The sequence below is a fragment of the Pseudopodoces humilis genome, chromosome 15 (assembly GCF_049639895.1).
Source record: "Pseudopodoces humilis isolate 2021_Gansu_Grassland_sample_001 chromosome 15, ASM4963989v1, whole genome shotgun sequence".
NCBI classification, from domain to species: domain Eukaryota; kingdom Metazoa; phylum Chordata; class Aves; order Passeriformes; family Paridae; genus Pseudopodoces; species Pseudopodoces humilis.
Window position 1 is genome coordinate 2,566,531 of NC_142214.1, and position 26,878 is coordinate 2,593,408.

General features: G+C 37.8%; 1 protein-coding gene across 3 annotated transcripts in view; it reads right to left on the reverse strand.

Annotated features, from left to right (window-relative positions):
• The window catches only part of PCDH11X (protocadherin 11 X-linked), a 424,506-nt gene that overhangs the window by 326,110 nt on the left and 71,518 nt on the right, over positions 1-26,878 (reverse strand). Inside the window, exon 5 of one of the 3 annotated variants that reach the window (XM_088062844.1) lies at positions 21,050-21,415. The exons of the other annotated variants lie outside the window; for them this stretch is intronic. Coding sequence (XP_087918970.1) covers positions 21,410-21,415 — 6 coding nt within the window. The 3' untranslated portion in view covers positions 21,050-21,409. Of the gene's footprint in view, positions 1-21,049; positions 21,416-26,878 lie in introns of those variants that run through there. 3 annotated transcript variants of the gene reach the window in all.

Consider the following 26,878-nt stretch of genomic DNA (forward strand, 5'->3'; position numbering starts at 1 on the left):
TATTACCTGATTCTAAGAACCCTGAATGTAGAATATAAAGTGGATTTTAAACAGCAGTAACTCAAAGCCTGGAGAGAGAAAACGATTAGTTTATTTCCAATAGGCTTGTGCCAAAAAAAAAAAGAAAAAAGAAGATGCAAATATCTCACATTTGCAGGTATTGATTTCCAACCAGCCTGGTGTGAGACTATAATTGCTTTAACAGACCATTGTCTAAAGCTTGTAAACTTGAACCAACCTACATCCCTCTTTTCCTAGAAGATCCAAAAGCCTATTGATTCCAGCGGTCTTTAAATTGAGATAATCTTTTGAAGATTTCCAACTTAATTTGTTGATTGCCTCTAAGTGACACGGGTTGAGCACTGTCACCAGCAGAGTCAAAGTGTCCTTGGCAGCTGTGACACTTGGAGAAGTGAGCTTTGCACTGCCAGACTGGCTGGGGATGCTCTTATTATCCTCAGGGCTGTGTGGAGCCTGCACCACTCAGACCGAGGAGTTCTCATCTGCTTCTGAGCAGTGGATTGCTGGGAACCCCTACTGAGTTTCAAAGTCTTTTTTTTTTTCTCTTTTGTATTTCCTAATTGCATGCTTCTTATTTCCTATCAGGCTCCTTGTGGGGCTCCTTTGTGCTGCAGCCAGCAGTGACAGCCTGGACATGATTCCCAGAGAGACTCATTGTCACTCCCAACAACTTACCCAGCACTGCCCAGTGCCCAGTCTCACTCCCAACTGCTAATCATTGTTCCCCACCTCTTGCTCCACAGAGAAAAACAATTATCATACAAAGGGAAATAGAAGAATTGTCCGATTTGGGTTTCCAGCCTGGCCACACGCCCTGGTGCAGGACGCACAACTCGGGCTGGGCTGCTGGGTGAGCACCAACAACAGATTTCATTCTTCCTTCTACCACAAGAACTCCTCACAAGAGCCCTAAGCTCTGACTTAATTATTATTAATACTGGCCTTTCATAATCTGGGCTATTACCACGGTTCAGAAGCCATGACTGCACACTTTGTTCAAGTATTTGTGCTCTGCAGGTGACACACACAGCAAAACACTGAATTATTCAATATCTGAGTGTGTGACGGACCCCTCTGACCTTTCACTTGTTTGTAATGTTGCTGAATTTTTAATCTTTAAACCACTGTATATCCTGTGGGTTCTCAGAAAACTTCAGCTTACATTACACTGACAAAAAAGCTGCTCCTTGTAGAAGTTTTCATTTAGCTTCTAACAAAATATGTTGCACTTTTTGGAGCATGACAGATGTCGACAAGAAAGTGCCTTCATGGAAACTGAAAGAACATACTTCTTATTGTCCATTTTGCTCTTCCAGAAGATCCCAAATGTCATCATGCATTCTTAAATATAAAATAAAATAGCAACACTGCAACTGTGCAGTTAATCATTCCTAAAGCTTTTTCAAAATATGTGTTTAATCACAATGGGCCTTGCTCAGCGCTCTTTATTCACGACTTCCATCAAAGTCACATTTCCATGGGAACTCACCCTGAGGAAGGAATGCAGGGTAAGCCAAGGTGATTTCTGCAATCTATTCTTGGGAAAATATAAGAAAACCTATTTTTCTCTTATTTTTTTTTGTCTTCACATTTAAAGGAAGTTTTAAATGTAGACAGTGCTGAAGCATTATGTTCGTAAGGAAGCACTTCTGACAAGTACAAAGCATTAAATAATCTGAGAGAGACTGAGGCAGTGGAGTTGTGCTGAGGGAGAAACTCTGCAGTTAAATTAAATTTAGAATGTAGTTCCACTGTTCAGAAAAGTGGTAGAAACATATAATTGTGCCATACTAAAGTCTATAACTCAGTCCTGTTATGTCAGTGCTTACAGGTAAGAAAACTTATTCTGTATGAGCAACATAACGCACTACATGTCTGACTGAAAATGTGCTTTATTTCTATATACAAAAGGAATTCTCCCTAATTCTCTATCACTGCTGTGGGTGGCCATGCCATTCCCATTTTTTTAATACACCAATTGCAAGGTGTGTTTGCCACTGCTAAAACATGGAACCATGCACAGGCTTCATTTCTGGCCACGAAGGAAGCTTGCAAGGGGGATTCTGACTCCTGCTTTGGAATAAACAGCACCAGAAAAGCATTTGGAATGCGCTCCACCTTGTGAATTGAGCTCTGTTCATCGTCTAAGCAGTGGCAATAGGCAGTGGTAACAGGAAAGGAAATTTACAACAGAATATAGAGTGTCAATATCTTTGAATATACTGATTTATGGTCACAAAAAATTCTCTCTCCTTTTCTTTCTCAACCACTGGATGACATGCACATTACACTTGTGTGCTTAATTATGGATGGCATTACAATTGTTATGAGAAAATGTGTTCACAAAATTCAGACAGCTAAACAAAATGTAAACTGACTAAATGCAAACTGACTAAAACTGTCACAGACGCTGGTTTCAAACTCAGGAAATAAATGGTTAATTCCTTTGCCCAGTCAAGATCTGGATGAGTGACCCACTTGGACAGAAAAACCAGCAGTTTTCTAGTTTAATATGATCATTAAAACACAGTTAGTTTACTTTGAACTTTGGTAGAGAATACAATCACTTCATTTGCTATTTTTACATCAGGGGCTAAATTCCAAAGGATATTTTCCAGGCTCCAGATATCATAACCAAGCATGTTACTCATTTCCGAAGGCAGCTAAACCCCAGTGCTAAATATAAACATAAATATTGGTAACACTTGGTTCTGCTGACATCATGCCAAGTTAGGTCGATGTTACCATAACTTAACATTTCTTCAGCATTTTGAAACTTTTCAGATGATTTTTGTGGAAGCAAATATCTACAGCAGAACACATTTCCTCCTACAAATGACAATAATAGGTGATGTTAGCTATCATGACTCATCATGACATCTGAGATACATTTTCCTGGCTTGGCAGAACACAAGGCCAAGTCTAAGAGATGTTCCCACTTTTGTAATGTCACTACACTGCCGCTCACTTTGGATTAAAGGAACTGTTCAGCTGTGTTAATTTATGCTGGTGGATCATTTTGGGCCATCATCCCCCATGCTGTGCTGGGTGCAGTGAAGAAAACCTGCAGTAACCATCGTACAAGCAGATCAGATTTGATTTTTCCATCTGTCTTTAGGGGTGGCTCTGATGCTGTAGCCTGTTAAATGATATTAAAAAATGGTGGTGCTTTTACATTTATTTTTTTCTAACGTAAACATGTTTTGAGATACGGAATAACAACAAAACTCCTTACCTATGAGAGTAAAGAATATAAAAGACAGGAAACTCCAGCACTTTAAGATATCTGCCAGAATGCCAAACCATTTTTCACTTTGCCCAAAACACGAGAGCTTGGCTCTGCTTCAGGCACCGAGCTGGGTGAAGGGCTGGGGATTAGGAGAGGTGAAGGAAGAGGAGTTTGGTGTCAAAATGCAATGTTTTCTGGGATATCCTGTGCTTCTGGAGCTTGTGGCTGAAGGCTCACAACCAGCTTTCCGTCGTGCTTTAGCATCTGAGAGTGTGCTCTCAGAAATTAGTGTGACATCATTGAGATGTGACTTCGAAAGATATCTCTGGTGTTCTTGATTTTGTGTGACTATTTGCACATAAATACACAAGAAAGGGCTTTCTTACCCCTATTTTTAATTAAGGTTTTTAATTCTGGCTATAGCTACAGCTTTCCTAGATTTTAAAACCTCAAACTGAATTGCACAGATGCTACTCATGCTGCCAGAATAGGAGAGAATGAACCTCATGAAATAAAAACAAAGACAAAGATAAATCTATCCAGTTGCCACGGTGTACATCTTATAAATACATGGATGGTATCTATTCATCATCTTTATTTTATAAGCAGGTAGAGAGAACCAGAACTTAGAGAGCATCACTCAGGGAGAGTGAACTCTATAGATTTATCTTAATTATGAAAATATGACAGACACTATCTGACAATAAGTGCAAGTAAGACTGGAAATGAAAGTGATGGACTCCTCTGAATGAAGAATTAGACTTTTATCCGGCATCTTTCAGAGTTGAGTGGCCATGTTATTGCATTTCTATTATCTGTAAGAGTATGAAATCTTTGGAGAACAGGAAAGCAAACAGATTCAGATTCTGTCCTTTTATTTCTTCCTATTTCATTCTAAATGATAATTCAAAAAATACCAAGCCTAAAAATTTGCGGGGGAATTTTTATTTTAAATATTCAGTTGGATTTCAGTGTGATTTCTGATTATGAGATCTCAGAATTCTGTCCTTTTTTTTTTTCCATTTTTTAATATCATTTATCACAGATTCTTCAAAACTTAAAATTAAAACTCATCCTTACTTTCCTAGTCATATGAAATCTTCTTCCTCACTTTGCTCATCAAAGAGGCTCCAGCTGCCTCTGCTGGGTGCAGAATGACATTATATAACAAATAACTTACAAACTTTTCCTGCCAGGGAGATAAAGTGTGTTTTGAAAGGCTGTACCAGGAAACATCCTACACAAGGATATCTTGTCCCTTCCCCAGTTACCATTTCTTCTTCCAAGTCAAACCAAACCAGAGATACCCTCAGTGAAATCCTTCTAATGGAGCATCACTTACACTGCACAGCTCAGAATGTTCTTTTTAGGGCGAATCAGGACATCCCTAATCCAGTCCCAGATCCTTTCTGGGTTCTGTTCTTGGTTCCTCTCTAATTTACAGGTCCCATCTGCTCTGAAAATTCTCCACTAGTTAACACCAACACACAGAGATTCCAATAGAGCACAAACTCTGAGTTCTCTGGAGTGGTTCATTATACTCATTTTGCCAAAAGGGCAAATGTTCTTAGACTGTGAATTGAAGGATAATTCAAGAAAATTGTTTCAACTTAATAAAATCTTTTTGCTGGCCACCCAAGAATACTCAGTTTTGTGAAGTGATATAGTTCCTTTAAATAATGGATAGCAAGGTTAATATTCCCTAATATGTGGAACAAGTGGTCAATAATTCACAATAGTAATTATTCCATTTTTTTCCTCAAAAAGCTTGCCGTGCCCTTGTTATGGGAATGTAGCTGATAGAGACTGAAGACTATGAATCCCCATCTTTTGTTCTAGATGGAGTCAAAATAATACAGGTAATTTCCAAATGGTGAGTTTCTATGTCCTCTGAAATACAAAAATCTGTGACTGTGTTTATCTGACTCTAGGGATTCCAAACAAACTGTCCTTAGGTTCTACTGCAAATAGGCTGGTTAACTTTCTGGATAAAAAACAAAAAAATCTTTTTTTTCCCAGTGAATTTTGAGATGACACCCAACAAATTGTGCTGCAAGTGAATGTTGTTCTATATTTATCTACCAAATTGCAGATGAACAGAACAACTGATCAGTAAAAGTTTGTGTGAAGAAACTTCTTCAGGAGGGCAACACAGGAGTTCTCTTCAAATACAGATCAAGAATTATCATATCACAACTCTCTCCTTATTCACTAAATCTAAATCCTGATTTGACATTTTTCCAGTATATATAACAGGCACTGTCCTGGGCGAGTCCTTGTTCCTTCTGTTTGCATGAACAACGTTTCATTTCACTTAAATTGAAGATTTCCCACAAAATATTCATTAGTTCCCACCTGCCCTTGGGATGGCTGGTGATGATGACCAGAACATTTTAGCAACACATTAACCACGTGTCTTTATCGTTCAGAGACCTTTACATCATAACTTCTACTGCTGAAATGGAGAAATTCCCTTCCTCTGCTTCACAGCCATCTCCCCATCCTGAAAAGAGTGTTCAGATCATCATTCCTGAGCTGACAATTCCTTCCCTCTCCAATCAGCAAGGGAGCTGATCCATTACACCTCACTTTGATCAAACCAGGGTGGACTCCTTTCAACTCAGGCTCATCCAGTCCTGGCTTCACCTGCTGAACCCCAGAGAAGAGCTGTGAGCAGCAGTGGATCAGCAAAGAGAAGCCTTGATTTAAATGGCTCTAAATGGTCAGTCTGAAATATTTAGACATTTTTTTCTTCTGCAGACATCTGTAGACAGCGAGTGAAATAAACGTGTGTACGCACACAGCTCTCTGATTACTCAAACCTAAAGTAACTTCTGCTTCAAATCTGAGAATGAAACTGCAGTTTAATTTGACATAATGCTCAGTTTAGCCTAATGTAACACTTCATTATCCAGACACACAGAATCACCTGGTTTGATGTAATATTATAAATGGTATAATTCTCAGTGTAGCCCATACCAGTTTGGCACGTGGCTGAAAAGATGGTTCTCTAACCTGTACAGAACAGTGAAAAATTAAGTAATTTGAAAATAAATCAATATGGCATTAGATAAAATAGTGACAATAATGGAGTTATCTGTAACTCCAGACATCTCAATGACTCACAGCTAAATTCTCTGTTTCATACTGGCTGCCTTCTCAGTGATAACCTGGAAGGAAAACCAGATAAATGGAGTTTTGTAGAGCTTTGTGCATTGACCTCGCTGTGCCTCCCCAGAAATCAGTGGTTAGTTTCAGCAGAGAGCAGAGTTTGCCTGGGCAGTTTGAAAAGCCCACCTTAGGCATGTACAGAAGGATTTCTGAAAACCAGGAATGACCTCATACCCTCCCAGTGGCACTCAGCAACCCCTGAGCAAGTGCAGTCACCTCTGATTCCACTGTAAAACAGGAGCACTCATTCACTATGATAATCAAGTTCCAGTGCTTTGAGTCACTAGAAGTAGGTAATAGAGTGAGCTAAAAGCAGATAATGACCCTCGATCATCATAAGGGTCATTAACTCCAGCAATTTACTAAAATACTTCACTTTTTGGTCGTTGTTCAGCACTTGAGTTCATGCGAAGATCCTTGGTTGCATATAAAGCTCCAAATGAATCCTATCCTAGAAAGCAACAGCAGCCTTTTGCCACTGAACAGAAAAACAAAATGTGTCAAAGAGCAGTGAGGGACAAACAATTCTACAATTTTAACCTATGGAAATTCACAGCTAAAATTAATAGAGCAAGGTAAGGTGGGAGAAAGCAGCAGCAGAATATCACGCTGATTTCAAGGCACAGGAGGAGGCACACACACGAGACAATAATCTACAGAAGGGCACTCCAGGGAAAAGACCTATCCCCACAAGTATCCAATAATGAAAGAAAACTGGACATAATGAAAATGAACCTCCATTAATATGATTTCCCAAAAGATCTTTTCTTTTTTGTATTAAATTTCGACTCTCACATCAAAGTGAGTGAGAACCCAACTGATTGGTTTGCTGCTAAAGAGCTGCAGAGTTGCTTCTGATTGAGGAAAATTGTGTGAGACTGAATTGCATTTTTAAAGGTTAGCAGGACACCTTATGCCCTGATATTGTTTGTTCTCATTTCATAGGGCTTTTCCTCTTGAGGTTTCATCTCCTTGTAGCTCTCTTCGAGTGCAAAGCTGTGAATAAATAAAATGCAATACGATGTACAGTACTGCAGAGAGGTCTTTATAGAAAATCATTCTACTTCTTCATTATACTTTTATCTTGCTCTTCTTTTTCCCTGCAGTAACAGCATGCTATTTCTCCAAACTAGAATAAAGCAAATTAGATGAAGCATCAGATAATAACTGTAACTTTGGTTTTCCATTAAAATAGCTTCAAGATGTAGCCTTAAAGAAATCAGCCGAATAAGAAATAATAATAGAAACTCTTTTTTTTACGGTTTACCAACATGCAGCCATCAAAAGTAATTTTTTTTGTCAAATTATCTTAATAGAAACTAGATTAAAATATGGTTTGTGTTGAGGTTGGGTTTTTTTCCACTTCTCCAATCTTGCATGTGAGTATCAGGACCATTCAGGGAGGTTCAGGTTTGAAACCTCTCCAGTCTGAAATGGTTATCACAGAGTAAGAGTTTGCCTCACCACCCTCAAACCCTGACAGGAGCTGTACTTATGCTGAAAATGCAGCCCAAGTGTCTAGTTAGGCTTTGACATAGTTCTGGACATCAAAATAAATGTGTTAATTGAAATCAGGCAGGATAGCAGCTGATGAGATTTGGGATGTCTGCCTCCAGAAACAGTAAAACCAACAGACCATCAGGGGTAGGAAAAAACAAAACAAAACAAAAAAAAAAAAGGCAGAATTGTATGACAGTGGAGTTTAATTTCAGTTTTCCCACATCATAAGGGAATCTCTTATGGAATCCCACATCTCTTCGCCCCTCACAGTGCTCCTTCCAAAGGAAGAATACATTAAAAACTGCCCAATACATGACAAAATTCCTGGACTTCAGCAAAAGTTTTGCAAAGAAAGAAGTTTCTTCTGCTTCAGATACTTCAGTGACATTTTAGGAGTTTCTAGATTTAATTTGGATAAAATCCTCCCCCTCAAAGTGCCCACTTCCCATATTCCCATCACCCTACTTCCAACTTCTGCTCCTACACTCGTGCATAAAGATGCAGCTGTGCTGCTCAGTCTTCCAAAAGTTTCAAGGAAGAGCAAAAAGGCAACTGAATTCAATATTTTCCATTTATAACTCATCTCAGAACTGTTATCCTGACAAAGTATCATTCTTAGTCTAGTTTTTTTTTCCAAAATCAGCCCTGATGGCCTAATCCAAGAGGATTAGGAAGTCTTTAAAAACATTAACTCCATTTAGGCTTTGTAGTACTTATATGGCAAATATATGTATTATATATATATATATTCTTGTACATATATATAATATATGTTTATATATATAAAAAAAACCACTTATATAAGTGTTTTCTGAAAGAAGTTCTCTTTGCTTGTCCCCAAAACATTTTGCTGCACGTGATGGAGCAGAAGGCAGGGACACAGCTCAGGATGCCACCGCCTCCTGTCCCATGACAGGAATTTTTGGTGAGGATGTGCTGCCACAGGGACAGCCCCAGGTGTCCCTGACAGAGCCCAGAGTCACTGCCACGAGTGCCAGCACGGCACAGAGCGGGTGGCCTTTCCTCCAAGGGCTGGGGGATATCACAGGAAACAAAATCATGGGTGCTGGCACCGGTGAACTCTGCAAAAATACAAAGTGCTGACACCATCCACTGCCTGAAGACAACACTTCTCATTTCCTCCTGATTTATGGTTTTCAGTCTGCTGGAATGAAGCAGGACCCACTGCAGCTTGTGCCTCCTCACCAAATCTCCCCACAGCCCCTGTTCCTTTCCTCATTGTGTTTATACTGGTTTTAACTGGTATGCCAAATAAACAAGCAGAATTAATGCACTTGGGTCTCTGTCAGCTTGTGGCAAAGAGTAAAACAGGTGAATCAAACTGGTGAAAATACATATACAAAAGGGATTTAATGAGGAGAAATTACTGATGAGAAATATGGCCATTATAACATAGCATATCAATTCTTTATTCTAGAGAAATGAGGGGGAATATATCTGAGGATTTAATCTCTCTCTACACAGTAAAATTTACTAATCTTTCAAACAGTTCTGAACAAGATTGATGGAACAAGCACCCTAACATTAGAGTCAGTGGAGGTGAAAATATCTGAGTAGAACACTTTCAGTTACTTTGAAAACTCCTCTCTGTGTTATCTATCTTTTAATTGCCTCGATTCTTTCTAACCGAGAGCAATCTGCCTATAGGACTGAAGGTCACGGCTTCAAAATGTTCTCAGCTTTGTGAGCCCTAGTTTTTAAAATTGTTTCTGTATTACATTTCAGAAACCATCTTACTCAGCCTTAGCTATCAAAAAGCCAAGTGCTCACATAGTTACCTCCCACAGTACCTAGAGGAAAGAGAGTGAGTCACTGCAGCCTGTGTGAGCTCGAGACAGCTACAGCAGCGATTCTCTCCGGGCGCCTCCCTGCCTTCACCTCCTACAGAGGAAATGAATGCCAACCTAAGTCTTTCATAAAAATAATACATATACATTTCTGTTACCTTTACAGCCATTCAAAACAGAAGCAACTACCACTTGGAAGAAATCACTTTGAATGTCTGTCTTCCCCATGCTGTATTACATAATCCCGAGGGAATGGCAGGGCTGAAGGTGCTCTGCTTTTCCTCTCTCCCCAAGCCCCGGTGCTCTGACAGGAGATACCCAGGCCTGACACAACACCTTCCCTGATCCCTCTGTCAGCCAACCCCCTCCAAATGTGCAAAAGACAATAAAAGGAACCCAAAGATGGTAACAAGTAAAACATCACCTCAGCACTTGTACTGAAATAGTCACAAAATGCTGGTGTGAGAGAGGGATTTGGTGTGACCACACCAGCACCAGGATACGGCTCCATAACCCCCATGGGCCACAGCCAATGCTGTTCTGCCTCTCATTAAGACAACCTCAAACATCCTCAACCCCACACCCAACAGCAGGGTGACAAAATTCAGTTTTATTTTCTTTTATTTTCTTTGTTGTTTACATAGTAAGGAAAGGGTTTTCCACTCCCACCTATCTGTTTTTGTTTTTGGATATCCTCTCAAAATATTATGGCCATGTGTCCTGTGGGTTCACCTTTCCTTCTCACTCTGCTGGTTACAGCTGGTGTTGTGCTGACCCGTGAGGTTTTGAAGCAGTTATTGGTTGATCCAGCTGTAGAGATTTAAGCTGGATCAATCAGCCTCTCCCTTTCAAAAACAAAATTGCTATTAAGCCTTTCTGACCTTTTATCTTTTCCCCCAATCTCAGGCCACAGGATGGCTAAAGGAAAAACAATTACAAAAAAGAAAATCCATACAAAGCTTACAGGCACACACAAGTCGGGGAACACGAGGAGTGAAAGCCAACCTTCCACACTCCCTGTGCAAGATCACCATACGTTCACTTGAGAATTCCCACCACAGAACATTTTTGTGATCAGAAGTGGAACATCCTGTTCCAGCTCCTCATTCTCCTTCCTAAATAACACCCTAAACACAAAGCAATTAAAAAATTAACAGCAGATTAATAACCCCATCCTACCTTAAAAAAACAAACAAAAAAACCCCCAAAAAACAAAACCCCAGTCATTGACCCATCATATAAAATTACCACGTGCCAACTTTTGCTTCATTGTACCAAATCTGATTTTGTCTCTCATGGAATCCAGTACTTCTGAGATGTACAAATTAAAAGTGACTAGTCAGACACTTTCTCTTCCGGAAATAATTTAAAAACAAACAAGAAATAAAATTAGTTCCACTGAAATGAGTTCAAGTGCTACAGAATTCATTTGGAATGACAACTTATACAGATTTACCCATAAGGCTGTGACATCCACTGGTAAATTCTAATTTATTAATAGAGTATTCTGTGTTTGAATATGAAAGAAGTGAGTCTAAGTTTTAATTTTTTTTTTTTAGTTTTTTTTTTTTTAAGATCAGATGAGAAGCAACTGAATTCAAGGTTCATATTTCACTACAGAATATTCTAAACTAAATGCCTCCATTAAATACAGATCTACATTCTTGACTTGCAGTCTTTAAACCTGTCTGGTGGAAAATAAAGAATAAGTGGCATTTTTCATCAGGATTTTATCTTGATAAAAAGTCCTTTTTGCAGATATATTTGATATTCATTATGTTTCTGTAACAGCCTCTGCATCTCCAGTGTTATCAAACCCCAGCAGAATCTCTTCATCTCAATAATACAAAAGTAGACTTTGTGTTCTCAGCCCTGTTCTCCTCAGATTATCAATATAAAAGGTTTGACTGACGTAGGGAGGCAAACCAGTTGTGATTAAATCTCAGCTTTTATTTGGGCTGGTTTCCCAAGGGGAGAAGGGTTTCTCTGTTATCACACACGTCAGGTTTTGTCTGGCCATTATCGTTTTTGCAGACCCTTGGACTGTTGATTTCAGGAATTGCTCAGGGGGTGTCCAGGTGAGTTCTGTGTTTGTGGCTTTGGTGAATTCCTGCAGTTCACCAAGCACACAGGTCGTGGCTCTCGCTCATTTGCAAAGGAGACAACACTGAACGATTTATTCAGCCCCACAAAAGAAAACTGACGTGTTTGACATTACCCAAATTAGCCAAATATGTGAGATTTCAGCAAAACAGAGGCTGCCTTCTACTGTTTTTAATTCTATTTCCAAGTGATGTCCCCTCTAATTATCCATGAGTTTTGGAAGGTAATGATTCATCAGTTCCTATCAAAAATTCCCATAGTATTTAGAAATTTTTTATTTAAGAAAAGGTTGCCAATAGACTTGGAAGCTCAGTCATTCAACCCTGAGTTTTAGCATTTTCTTTTTCTTTTTAGCATTTTAGATACAGGGAAATAGTTTATGAATGCAGTTTTATGCTACATTTAATTGGAAATGTAACAAAATGTATCATGTGAGTATTGTCAGGAGTTATACTTTTGGAGTTTTGAGGGGGAAAAAAAATATTTAATCAGAAATTTTGGACAGTAATTTTGGAGTTTTAATAAAAATAAATAAGGAGAAATAACATATTAAAAAGAACATTAATTACATTAAGTAACAGGAAATGTCTGAAAAACATAGAGTTATAAACAGACAAAGGCACAAAAATTATCTAAAGTCACAAAAAAAAAGAAAAGGCATCAATGTGAATTATACCCTGCAAATAATCATTAAAAATATTTGGTTTTCTCCGCTTTAAATTATTCCTATTAAAATATAAACTAAATGTATCTAATATAATTTTAAATTTTCATGCTTTTGCCCCCCTTTAAAACATAAATATGTTTATTCCTAAAGGGACTGTCGATGACACAGGGAAGAGTTTCAACATAGAACACAGGAGCTTACTTTGACACTTTCTCCACTTTGCCACGGAGAAAGAACAAACCCTTGGAACTTTTGATGTGTAAAAATGGATTGTGCATGAAGATTCTGTTTGTGGGACATGGACAGATTTCACTCAAGCAGTGAATGCCCTCAGAAAATAAAGCTCCAAAGGGGCTTTGTTTTTTTCATGACAAAATTTCAGATTCTCTCATCTATCTCAAGAAAAATTATGTTCTTCACGAGTAAGATTAGTGCAGTTCATTGTGTGAAATTCCACAGTTATCATATCCTCATGTGAATTTAATAAAGCTCAGCCTTAGCAGCTCTTGAACAGCAGCCAAGCATTTGATTTGTTCTATTTCATTTTATTCATTTAAATGCATCTTGCTCCCATCTGGAATAATGAAAACAAACAGTTCAAGGAGTTATTGCGTTAAAAAGGGGCAATGAAATAATGGAATACCTTCTTCCAACCCCCCTCTCCTAACTCTGGTTGTTTGATATATCCATTTCAGAACTCATGTTGCCATTTCCTAATTCCTCAAAGACAGCCTGTAAGAGGATTGTCAGGACAGATGTTGGAGCCCTCACACAACTGAGCACACGCTGCCTTAGCCATGCTCAGCGTTTCAAAGCCAAACTACTGTAACTAATAAATCATGCTTGGAAGCTGAAAGCAGATAATTGTATATCTTGTATACAGGAAGCATCAAAAGCCTTTTTTTTTTGCCTGCAATTATATTTTCCTGGTTTAATTGTTCCTGACAGAATTATTCCTGCCTGCTTTTAATATCCAACCTTCGAGATAAGTTTCTGAAGAGGTTTGATGCGCTCTTTGTGAGTAAAACAACCAAGATTGTGTCAACTTCTCAGGGTTTTCGCCACAACTAGAGGAAATTAAAATAAAACCTCACAACATATTTATAAAATAGAGATGAATACAAAAGTTGATGATCCATACAAGTGAACAGCAAAAGGTGTACTTGGAGGCTCATCCCAAAAATGCATAAATATAGATATATTTAAACTATTTATAGCTATAAGCAATTCAAATTTACTGGATATTTATGCATGTGGGCAGTAGATTCATAAAGACAGTCAGAACTCTGATTTCCACTCAAACACCTCTATATTCTTGAGGGTCCTAAAATATTAGAAGTCAATTGAACAAGACCCAAAGAAAACTAATCTGAAAGAACCTGGTTTTCAATCCCATGATTGGAGTAGGTGACTTTCACAGGTCCCTTGGAACCTGAATTATTCTATAATTCTACAATCTTTAAGTATTCTGATGTAAGAAATAGATATATATGGTTGGATATATATGGTTATAATATATTCTCCAAGGTTTATACATGTGGTGCTAATTACTTTGGTTATTATCACAGTGCTGTTGTCAAATTGACTCAATACCAAGTGCAAGATCTTACAAATGCCTGGATTCTTACAGAAGCCCCCCCATGATTTCAATATATTAATATAAAAATGGGAAAACATAGCATAAGAAAATCTTAAACCATCCATTAAAGACAAGAAAACAAGAATCTCACAGTGTTAGACCACACATGTATTATTTTCCAACATGGAAGACAATATTTGATTATTTCCAACAAAAACAATATTGGATGGACAGGAAATGAAGTGACTTTGGGTTAAAATTTGGCCAAAATGATAATGCAGAGAAGTGGTCTTACAATAAACCTGCTGAAGAAAGGAAATGAATCAGGGAAGATCATTTAGCAGGGACTTATTTTCAGCTTTGGCCATATGAGTTTCTCTAAAAATGCACTCATCAAATCCTCCAGCCTCTTGCTTGCAGAATCAGTAGGTTTGATGATTCCCCCATGTGTAAGCAAACACCAATCTGTATATCCTTTTTTTTTTTTTTTTTAAATTAGTCAGAATGTCATTTTGCTAGATTAAAAATCTACTTCAGGACATTGAAAAATTCATTCTGCCTCATGCTTCCAAACAGCAGGAAATGTCTTTGAACACTGGCTTATGAAGAAAACAAGAAAAGTTTTAAAAAATTACCTGTTTGTATATATGTATCTATATATGTGTATAAGCTTCTCCGATATATAAAGTAAGAATTAAAAAGCATTCATTGTGTCTAATGAGACACTTCTGAAAAGTCTTGGTGATCAGTATTTGGATAGAGCAGCTTACTGCTATCTGTAGGAGGAAAAAATGAGATTTTCTTGCAGGATTTTTGGTAAATCCCTTGTTCCCACTCAGGTGTAGAAAATATGACAGCTCAAGGTGACTCAGCACACGCTGTGAGCAGTGAATACCCCCGTGCTAATACAATATCTCCACAATAACAATAACAATATCTCCACACCTTTCCAAGTGACAGCTGCTCTTAGCCACAGCTCTCACTGAGTTCTGACTCCAACACGGGTTGGGAGAAACACTTCTGGTACAAATTGCACTTCTTTGGGCTTCTAACTTTGAAATCAATAGCAATCAAAATCTCAGCAGGCTGGAGAAGTTGTTGCTTCCCTTCTGCTAAGCTTGAGAACATAATCCAATGTTTTCTTCCCCTCTTGAAGTTTTGTTTACAAATAGACTTATTTAAACAGAAAAGCCCTTTTCCACCTTTTTGATTCCTTGGTGTGTTGGCTACAGATAGTTTCATGTTAAACACCTCCAAAAACAGAGACTTTGGAAAAGAGAAGCTAGAAGGTAGAAAACAGGCAGCCTTTCACAGTGTATAATTTAAAATATCTGTACCTACGTGTTTAGGTTGTTATGATAACTGGGTATTGGCAAGCAAAAGCACTTGCTTTTAAATTTATTTTAATGTATTTGAAGGAATAAAATGCAACATAGCTAGAAGGCAGTTTATTGTTATACAAAAAACTGTAATTTTACATGAGGTAAGTTTAAAAAAAAAAATCCATCTTTTTTACCATCTTTAGGGATTAAAATAGTTTCTTCCAGTTAAAAAGCAAAGAAAACCATACCATATATTTTTCCAAGTCTGAATTCCTTTTCTTCTTCACTGCCAGCCCAAACAGATTCTTTTTCAAAGGGAGGGAAATGATTTTTAGCAATCTTTAAAAATCAGTCAACAGTGAAGACACCTTAGTTTTTAATCCCAATAAACCTGACCTGAATCACTTTTCAACCCAGATATGAACACACATCCACGTGTTCAGATATATTCAGAGTTAGCAGCAAATTCTGCTGCTTTTATCCATGGTGGATCAACACTTATGCAATTAACAAAATATCTGACTTAAATGTGACTTAAAATTGCATCTGCAAAGATCTGATGTGGCACTTTTTTGATTCAGTTTCTCACCACAATAGTAACTATAGACTGATAAGATTTTCCCTTCCATCCTAAGTCCTGCACGTGGACCTTGTCTGTGCAGACACTGCTGAGTTTGGCTGTCAATCACATTTTAAGTAATTTCTAATTACTCAAATTCCCTAAACATTCAAAGGAAAGGACTTTCCAAATTCCATCACCTGTTGGAAGTTCATTTGCTTGTTTGAAACACACGTGCCCAAAGGTCTGGAAACAACCAGAATTTGTCCCCTGTTGGCTTCTTTTTTGTACAAGAGAGGGAGAGGAAAGCCATCAGCACATGGATGGTTTAGATCCAGACCTAGGAAAAGCATTTTTGTGTGGGGAAACCCATGACTGGAGACTTCCAAATCACAGCCCAGGAGAAAACAGAGAACAAGAGCAGAGGGCACTTCATCCATCCAACAGCCTTGGAACTTCTCTTAGGAAAGGGTGAAAACCATGCTGAGAACAGCAGAGCAAAATTCAGCTCCTCACTCTTAGCTGGAATTCAGGGATGAGAAATCAAACCTCATACCTCTGATACCATCACTCAGCTTTTATTGGAAATAGGTGATTTCAGCCTGAATGAACACCTTCCTTGGAAATGAGAACACAAATGAATAAAACCTATTTAAAAGATTGCAAAAAGGCAATAATGCCCCTGAAAAGTTCCTGATATCGCACTTAATATCCATCTCTATGCATATAAATAACTGAATTTGATTTACAGGTGTCTATTTATGAAATAAGCAGAAGCTCACAATTTGAAGAAAATGCAAAAACGTTATTTTGCTACATTTTCAGTGGTAAAATTTAAGAATATGAGTCTATTTAGCAGAAAAAATTGTGTTTTAGAATACTAGGAGAATGAATAAAATAACCTAGTGAAAGAATGTGAAACAGCACTGAAACTCAAACAGCACTGAAACTCAAAACTGCACTTTTCATATTTGTATCCTAACCTCCAAATCACCAAGAGTGATTTTCTCACATATTGAGAAACCAGTACACTCTCAGAAGGGAAGACAAATCTTCCCAAAAAATCAAATAATGCTGCAGATTGAAATCCTTAGAGCCTGGCTATCTTTCCCAGCAAGAGATATTGGGATGGGCACATCTCTGCAGTTTCTGCCTGTGCAATATTTACTGCCCATAACCTTTGCTAATTGAATGTGTGATAAATGTGTATGGACACCTCCTGCTCCTTACATACACAAAATTCGTACAGAGAGATAGAAACACTCACACATGCATGGAAACACCACTGGAAAATGTGCAACTCTTGGAATTCCTGCTTAGGTTTCTTTGAAAAAAAAAATTGTAGGCAAAACAACTATGCTGCTAAAGAGTATGAGGTTTTCAAATTCTTCATATTTCTTCTTGTAAAGCTCACATGTGGTTAAGTTATTTAATAATCACAGCTCCTAAACTGTGAAAAATATCAGTCTCTGCAGAGGCTTGGTGGTGTGCATGCACTCAGCAAACAGACCAGAGGTGTATTTAAAAACAGTGCTTCTCCAGAAGGTACACAAATATAATCGTCAAAACAAATTTATTTTAGAAATAGATAAATAAGACATAAAAGGAACAGTGCTCAGTAATTCAATATGAAAGCAAAAATATATATTCAAATCATTTGTTAAAAAGATTTTACAAATCATACGTAAGACCAGGATACACCATAAATAGATGTTTTATGGTAAAACGGGAAATCACCGGAAAAGTGTAACAAAAAAAACCCTGCAGCATTACAGTTTATGTTAAAAATATAATTCTATTTACATCACAAACCAGCTTTGTTCCTGACAGCCCCCTACTGCCCCTCAGAAGACAAAACTGAACTCAGAAGGATTTAAATCCCCCGAAGGTCCTGCAGTGCCTCGCTTGCTCTGGGGTTGAGGTCGGGTGGGAAGGAGCTTTGGCAGACACAAAAATCCATAAGAATTCCGGAATAATTGGCAACACAGCACTGGATGCAACCAGCTCATCTGAGAGCCAGCCCCAGCTGCTGTGCTGGAGCTTATAGCTGAAAACTGGCAATAAATAAAGAATTTTCTCTTTGTCCAGCCCCACACTGCACTGGAGCCAAAGCTCTGGGTCAGAGACATGGCCTGGCTGCTCTGGAGATGAGGCAACGAGCACCAGAGAAAAGGGGGAATTTCTTGAGAAGTTTGTACTGAGGTGACTGTAAAAATTGCAGTCTGAAGTATGATAAATATATTGATATTGCAAAGAAAATACGACCTGTCAAGTTCAAAAGTAACATTTGGTCAACTCAGTGATTTTTGCTTATAATTCACTCTGACTTCTAAGCAGTCAGAAAAAAAAATATTTCTGTAGGTGAAAACCTTTGAGAAACAGAGTTGGTTTTGAAACACATATATCTAGCTCTGACTCAGGATACTATTTAAAACAAAAATAATAGAAACTTTTGACTGGCCTTCATCACAGAAGAGTGCAGAAATTGATATCCAGCACACACATATATTTGGTCAATAAACATTAGGCCTTCATGAGATTTCCAAGAACCCATTCAACCATCAGGAGGAAATGAGCTCTGAACAAGCTTTTGACCAGTCTATGAAGAAAAAAAATAAAAATTTAAAAAGTGATACTTAGGTGTCAGAAAACAAAAATTGAAACAGACAAAACACATGAAACTGAGCCACTTCAGAGGTTTCTGGCTTTCCCTCATTGCATTTGGAAGGTTATCATATTTGGCTGGGCTGACTCATGAGAGAACCAGAGGAGGGAGGTTACTGATTGGCACCAGCAATTAAACCATGTGATGTACCTTTTATTTCATTTATCTAACTCTTGGAAATGTTAAAATCATCCTAGATGCTTTTAGAATTATTTCTTGGTGGATGAGAATGAGAGGACCAGTGTAATACTAGGGAAAAGTTAGAGTTTCAGCTAGGTTAAAAGCAAAGGAACTCAAAATGAAGTATATTTTTCTCTGAAATGACATAACTGGCACATCTGGTTCAAGAAAGGTACTTATCAAAGGTTCTCTTCATATTCAGTGCAAGAAAGTAGGCACTTCTAGAGGGTATGCAGTCCTAAAATCAAAATAACCTGCTACAGTCTATCTATGCCTTGTCACCACCAGAGAAAAAACTGAGGGCAACTACATGTTCACTTGAGATGACTAAATTTCATTATTGTCACTCAGTATCCCTTGATTTTAATAAAGGAAAAAAAAAAAAGTTTGAATGTAATAATTGAAATTACTTGGTGCTTCTCTTCACCAAACATTAAGTTTACGTATGGGGGTTTTCTCCAAAAGGAAATCCAACTTATTCCTCGTAAGGAGAGAAATCCAAAGACTCCAAAGTAGAGACAGAAACTCAAAGTCTGTGAAATGGTCCTGTCTGCCTGACAAACCACCCTGAATGAGGCCCAAGGGCTGTGACCCAAACATTGCTGAATTCCCATCGCCCACCCAGGACCCCCCTCCACAACCCAGGAGCAGCTGGTGGGACACCAAACAGCTCCTCTGGGATAAACCCCTCCCTGCACTGGGGTGATTCCAGACTGCCTGAGCTGTGGTCAATGAATGTCACTGCATTTCTCACCACTGGGAGTGCTGGGGTATTTTTATAGTTTGAAGCATAAATGCTGCAAGGCTGCTAAAAAATAGGAAGAGCAAAAGTGTCTGACGGGTACATGAGCTCCTTCCCAAGAGAATGATCCCACCGTCCGAAATGAAAAACTCTCCGTAACAGTCATAGCTATAATTATGCAATACAATATGCTGAATTACAATACGTACTTCATTATTAATAGAATTTATTTTACAGATCAAATAGCCAAATACACATTATTTATTTTTATTTTTTTTTTTTTTTTTAAAAAGAGCCAGATAGCAAATGTGGAGCAAACTATAGGCAACAGTCATGGTAGACATTCTGCAGTCCAAGAACTGAGGCAACGTGATTATTAAGTACAAGCCTATAAATATCTTTACATCAAACATACAGTAATGTGTAAGAATTCCATGTTGTAGTCTAATTCATGAATCATCAATAACTTTCTTTCTTTAAAAGAAATTTCTATATACTGTATACATCCCAGTTAAAAGCAGTGTCTGTATTTCATTTTATTCTAGCAAACTAAGATTACATGTCTTCATATAAGTGCAGAAAACAGGGTTCTTTATACTCCTTTGCTTCCTAAGAGATTTTGCATTGCATATGAAATTCTAACATTATGGATGATACATATTAAGCAATACTCCCTAAAATGTGAGGCAATATACAAGAACTTGCAACCAACCTTCAAACAAAGCTATGATACTCGAGTTTTATTTAGTAAATGAGCCGTGCTAAATAACAAATGATAATATAAAATACTTTAATTAAAAAAAAAAAAGAAACAATAAACAAAAAATCCAACCAACAAAAAGAAAAACTTTATAAAAGAATAAATGGAGAAAAAAAACCAAAACAACAGTAGGCCATTTCCCCCACCATGTGCTGGCTAACAGTGAAAAAATTATGTAGATTATTTCCTGTTTTATTACACTGAAAGACAAGCCACTGGATTTATGACTTTTTCTTTTTAAACAAAAATACTTCAAAAGGTTAAATGTTTGGCACCTGTTAAACAGACATTATCTAGACTTCTGCAAGCAAAAGGCAAATTAAATTTTCTTTTTAAAAGTTATGTGAATGCTTTCCAGTTATTTAAAAGGTGACCATTTATTACAAAATGTTGTGGATAAGAAAGCAGGAAGTACTAGGTTTTCACTACCACTATTGTGCCTAGAAAATGAGAAAGCAGTGACTCGATCATTTCTATTTATGATCCGTAGCAGCAATATCATCATTAAAAATATTATGGAATAGATATAAATAACACTTAATTCTCAACATGTACAATGGTGCTATAAGTGACAACAACTCAGTTGTTTTTCTTTTAAATGCAGGGAGTATAAAGAACTTTACATTCTCTTTTTAACATATGAATAAAATTTATTGCTCCCTTTTAATACAGTCATAGAAAGAAAATTCCTAATTGTTTCAACTAAAATAAATAAGGAAAAAAAAATAATAAAAAATCTGGGACAAGAAGATGATTACAAGCAAAATAAATTTACCATAATCACCAACTGTGAAGAAGGATGGGTCACATTACTTTTTTTTTTCTTAGCAAAACTACGTTATAGAACACTATAGCACAACGTACTAAAATTTCTTTGTCTTTTCCTTTCAAAAAAATCCTTGCCCTTGATACCTTTCAGTAGGGCAGCTTGAACAGTTCATCGTCACTTCCAAACCCCTCTGGAGATGAGACGATAAATTTCTTCGGCAACCAGAGACAGGACAAAGGGCTTTCTCGTGCTATTTCCTTGTTTTCATATTTGCTGGCTTAACATCATTGAGTACACGTACGACTTCAGTACATAACATCAGCTGCGATGGCGTTCAGAGCTGGCAAACAGAGAAACAGCATGAGAAAAGCCCTTTCCTGCAGCATTTTCACCACAAATTGTCATGTTTGATTCCAAATTTCTACCAAATCTCAAGCACTGTGTGGTCTGAGATGTTCTAAGCAACCGACCGGTTCTGGTGGGTGTGTGTGTGCTCCCAGCACAAAGATCTCTACACACAGAGCACAAATGCTGTGACAGAAGGAGCCACAGAATAGCTTCTATGAATATTATTCTAAGTTTCTTACTCCTTTTTTTGCTTTATCCACTCAAACCTAAAGTGCTGTTGCAAGTTTAGAGTGCAGAAGCCTTCTGACAGCTATCTAGAACAGGTTCTACAGGGTTTTGTAGACTACATGCAAAAGCATTGCTCCTAAAAGCATAAAATTTATTTTTATATAAAAAATTATTTTACATCTTTAATCTAAATTTATCATCAAACAGGATTAGTCCTAAAGAGTCACAGAAATTCAGCCATTCTGATCAATTATTTCACAGAAAAGAAAGCACTATCAATACCACAGACACCAGCCACTCACTGGTCAGGAAATTGCTATCAACTGCAGATTATTGAGTGCAATACCTTCTGGGAGAAAACAGGAAAATAAACAAGTGTGAAAATTAAACCAGAGTTAAGTCAGACTCCACTGCTAGCAATAGTTTATAGTTAAGTGAGACATTTGAAATAGCACAGTTGGGTCACAAGGAGAAAAAAGTAAACTTTTCAGTTATCCCACTGGAAAAAAAATGATGTGAAATGCAGTCAGTGTTGGAAAAATTGGATTGTTTCTACCCCAAGGCAAGTGGCTGTTGGAGAGGGAGTAGTGTGTCATCCTGGCTTGCACAAAAATCACTCAGTTATTAATGCTGGAACTTCATTTACCAACTTCAGTAAAAACTCAGTCAGAGAGCTCTTACTGGAAAAAAAAAAAAAGAAAAAGAAGTGTTGTTGTTTGCTCAAAGTACTTGGGTTTTTTTTTTCCTTTTTTTTGTCATATTCAAAATCTTCCATTATTTCCTCACACAAAACACAAATTTCTTTTTCACTCCTCTCTTCTACTATGAGGCAAAGGGGGAACTTTCCAGGTACCTTCTCCCGTGGTTTTCTAGTGAAAAGTATTGAAAGAAATCACTGAAGATTTTCTACCAGTGTTGCACAGAGGAAAAGCATTTTCTTGACCAGCTTTACTTCAGTAGTGATGCACATGCAAATAATTGCTTGTGAACTTCTGAGTTGCACACTTTGACTCATATTTCAGTTAGAAATCTCTTCCCCAAATTCAAATTTCATTTTTTTTGAACATGGAAGCAGATCGGAACCACAAGCAAAATTACTAGTCAGAAAATTAAAGTAAAATAAGAGAATACTTAGAAACATAGTAATCAATTTTGAAATGGCTTTTAGGAAGGGCTTATCCCAACAGTTTATTCAGCTAAAATTTGGGAGAAAATGTTCTTTGAGTGTCATTTACTCAGTATCTGTCAGTATAAAACACCAGTGCTATGTCTATTTTACATCTCAGAAGCATCAGCCCTGCCTGCTGATGATTAGAGGATTTTAAATTACACTCACTGCACAAAACAAAAACACCTGCAGCTGAAGAGTCACGGAACAGGTGAGTTTCAGAGCTGTTGTTTTCAGAAGCACTGCAATATTCCTTCCACTCACACCCTGAGCACACTGTTCTCATCATGAGTGGGAAGCTGTAATGACGTTTCACCACATTTTAAATCAGAAACCCAAATATCCCATAACTAAGCAGGTCTAAGCAGGCAGTGATACGATCACAGAACTGAGACAGTGGGGCCCCAAAATGCAATGTATTTGAAATGAGGGCTACTTCCCATTCAGATTTCTGCAAGGAGTGTGATGGCTATCTCCAGCAGCTCCTAACAAACTAGCAGAGATCACTGTGTCATCTGAAATTTCTATTCATGAGTGTGGATAAGCTCACAGATGAGAGAATCCCACCAGCTGAACTCCACCAACGAAGATTTGCATCAGCAAACGGGACAAAAATCCATCTGCATGCCTGCTCCCTCCCTCAGCACCTTCCTTGACATGGGCCACTGAATTCACTGACACACCAGAGAGCAGGGGGCTGCAGGGAGAGCCCCCCAAAAAAGCAGAAAATCAGAGATGCAGAGCACATTGCACCTCCCAGCTCCTCCCAGCAGAGCCGCTGCTTCAATGGCACTAAAGTTCCTCAGTAGCTCCAACTCATAAAAATCTTGCTCTGAAGTTAAAGATGGCATCACAAAAGATCACAGGACCCTTCCTGAGTGACCAGGTGTGAATTTGCCCAAATTTCCCCTGTCACTATAGCATTCTACTATATATTCTATATATATTCTACTGTTACCAAACAAGAGGCACATCCAAAATAGCATTCAGAAAGGGACAAGAAGAAGGAGAACACACAGCAAGTTCTGATGAATCTCTGCAGCTTTACCTTCTTTGAATCGAGCTGCCAGGATAAAACTGTGCTCCATAATTATGCATGTTTTGACTAGACAGGCTGATACCTAGACAGGCATTTCTGAATGTTGGTTTTTAAAGTGCATGAGCAAAGATTTCAGATTTTGAAATTGTGTTACATGAAAATGAGACTGAAGAAAACTCCTCTCCCTTCCTCTCGTCATTCCCATGCAAATGCAAAGAGAATTAGAAGATTTGTGTCAGTGTGGAACACTTCACACAGTTTGCTCCCATTGAGGTGAATGTCAAAAATAACTGAGCTCTTACAGAGCTTGCAGATGAATAAACTTTAAAGATGCTGTAGGTTTCTGCACCAAAAAAAATATTTCTATTTCTGTGAGGCCCACGACTGCCAAAACAATGGAAATCTGATGACATGGAAAGTCAGTTTGATTTTTATAACACTCCAGATATCCTAGTTTGAAAAACCTTATTATGAATAAGCCCCTTTACAATTTAACACTTGGCAAAAGTCCTTTGCAGGAATTATCCCTACTACATCCCCCCAAAAATCATGCTACTCTGAATCTATTGTCATTGGTATTGATTAACTCCTCCTGGAAACTTCAGAATAATATCAGTACCTCTGCCCTTTGCCCTTTCTCACACACAAATAAAGCAAAATGTAACCTCTTTCTTAGGGCACATTACATTAAGACCATACTTTCCCTCTTCATCTCCCTGTAGTTTATGATTCAAAGCGTCCTCAGCTGCTTCAGGAGTCTCCAATTGGTTTCTCACAAAAATTTCAGCTGTGGCACTGCTGTATTTATTTACCCACATGACCACTAAAGAGATATTTTGGGTTTTTTAAGTAGAAAAACCTTTCCATCTTTGCTTGCATGCTTCTTGAGTACAACTGCTATAATGACTTTCTGTCATTTTATAGATCACTTAGACAAATTTAGCAGTAAAGCAAAGGCATAATTTCCTTTCTTTAAAGACATGAATCAATACCATTCAGACAGACACAAAATTTAGAGCTTCCAAAGAAAACATATTTTTAGCTGTAACACAATATTATTTCAAATATCTGAGTAGAAAGTCTTGCATGGACAAAGCTAACAATAGTTGAGGTGTGCAGCCTGTAATAATATCAGTCCCCATTACAAACTGAAGAGACACTTCACAGTGAACAAATCTTCTTTAGGCTCCTTCAGAACTTTTGGCTTGCAAAAGAGCTGCACTGTGGTAAAAGTGATAAATGATGATATTTTCCCCTCACATCAAGCATCTTATTTTCACTTTTCAAGCTAGCACATTTCCCTTTTTAACCAAACTGACAGGTTCTCCAGCTTGTCCTACAGTTTTCTGCAAACGCAGAGAGAGCCTGGCACAAAACCATCCTGAACCACCGAGATCCTGTTGGTGTCTGAGGGGTGCTGGGACCACAGCTGGAGACACTGTGCCTCAGGAATATTTGTATTTATAGTTGTTTCTTTGTTTTGCTGGCTAACAGGACAGCTCTCACTGTCCTGAGCCCCACAGGAGATAAAACTGCCCAGACTACAAATACAGAGCCAGGGTAGGAGTGAGAATGACTTTTAAAAGAGCTGTTGAGCTTTAAGAAATTCTTTTTACTTACCAAGAAATACAATTTTCATTCGGTCACAGTCCAACACAACACAAATGGCCCACCTTATGTAAATAATGCATTCATGAAATGACATAAATTTAATTTCTTTTTTAAAAAATGTGAATTCATTTGTTTAAAGGCGAATGCTGTTTCCAAATCAGTGTAAAGGGCTATTGTGGTGATTTGTTACCCTTCCTCCAAACACTTTCATGCAGAAAAATATCCTTAAAAGAAGGCCAGCTGCAACTTTAACAAAATCACTACAATCGGTGACAATAATCTCTTTTCTTATCTCTTCAGCACATCATCCTAACAACGTGAGGTGCAGCTCCATCAAGATAAGTTGATATCAGCTATCAAAAAAACCCCACAGTTTTATTCTGCTTTTCCAGAGAGGAACCCCCTGTCACAGACCTTCAAGGCCCAGATAAAAGGAAATGCTCTTTCCCCAACCAACTTCTGCACAAGGAAATGCTTCTCACGCCGCTTTCAAGGTTTTCCCTGCCACAGAAGGGACTTTGAGAGTCGTGAGCTCGCTTTCTCTGCTGGCAGCATCACTGCACGACAAAGTGCATTTCAGCAGACAACAGCAGAACTTTTTTGACTCACAGGAACTGCACCAGAACTCCACTGGAAAAAAAAATCCCTTAGATCAGGCCTAGAGAAATGCTGAAAACAGCACTGCCCTCTCCTCAGAGTTATGGGAGTTCAAACAGATGAAAAAACTGGCAAGAGGCTTTTCTGATATGTAATTTAACTTAACGCATTTAAATGCATTTCTTAGGAAATGTTATCCATAGTGATATAGATTAGCATGAAAATTTGTGTTGGTTAAGGGAACAAAACAGAATAAAATAAACAACATATCCTGAAATTTTCAAAGATATGATGACTGCTCTGAATGAGAAGCTTTTTTTATTCATGTTGTTATCATTACAGTTGTAGTAAAACAAAGTTCCCAGAAGAAAATCCAGCTGGAGGAAGAAATTTACCAGACTTTGTCATGTTGAGGATTTGCTCCCAAGAAATATATTAAGTTAAACATATAATTATTAAGTTAAAATATATTATCAATAATAAAATAAAGACTCCTGAAGTAAATGTTACTTTAATGATTAATTCCTTGACCAACTAAAGCTTAAGTATAAAACTATCCCCACTGAAAACTTTGTGATGCTTGGGAAAAAAGTAAACAGAAAAGTTCAATAGACCTATTCAAAATATGGATCAATATTAGATTCTATTTCCAGTGACTTAAAGCTTTTCTGTAGGGTCTTAAAGAGTAAGGGGTACTTGAGTTCTCAATTTATTTTTAATTTTAAGCTGAGGATTCTTTAGACATTTCCTTTGCTGTACTGCATTTCTAAGAAGCTAACACCTGGTTTATCAGGCAGAGCAGCAAATAAGTG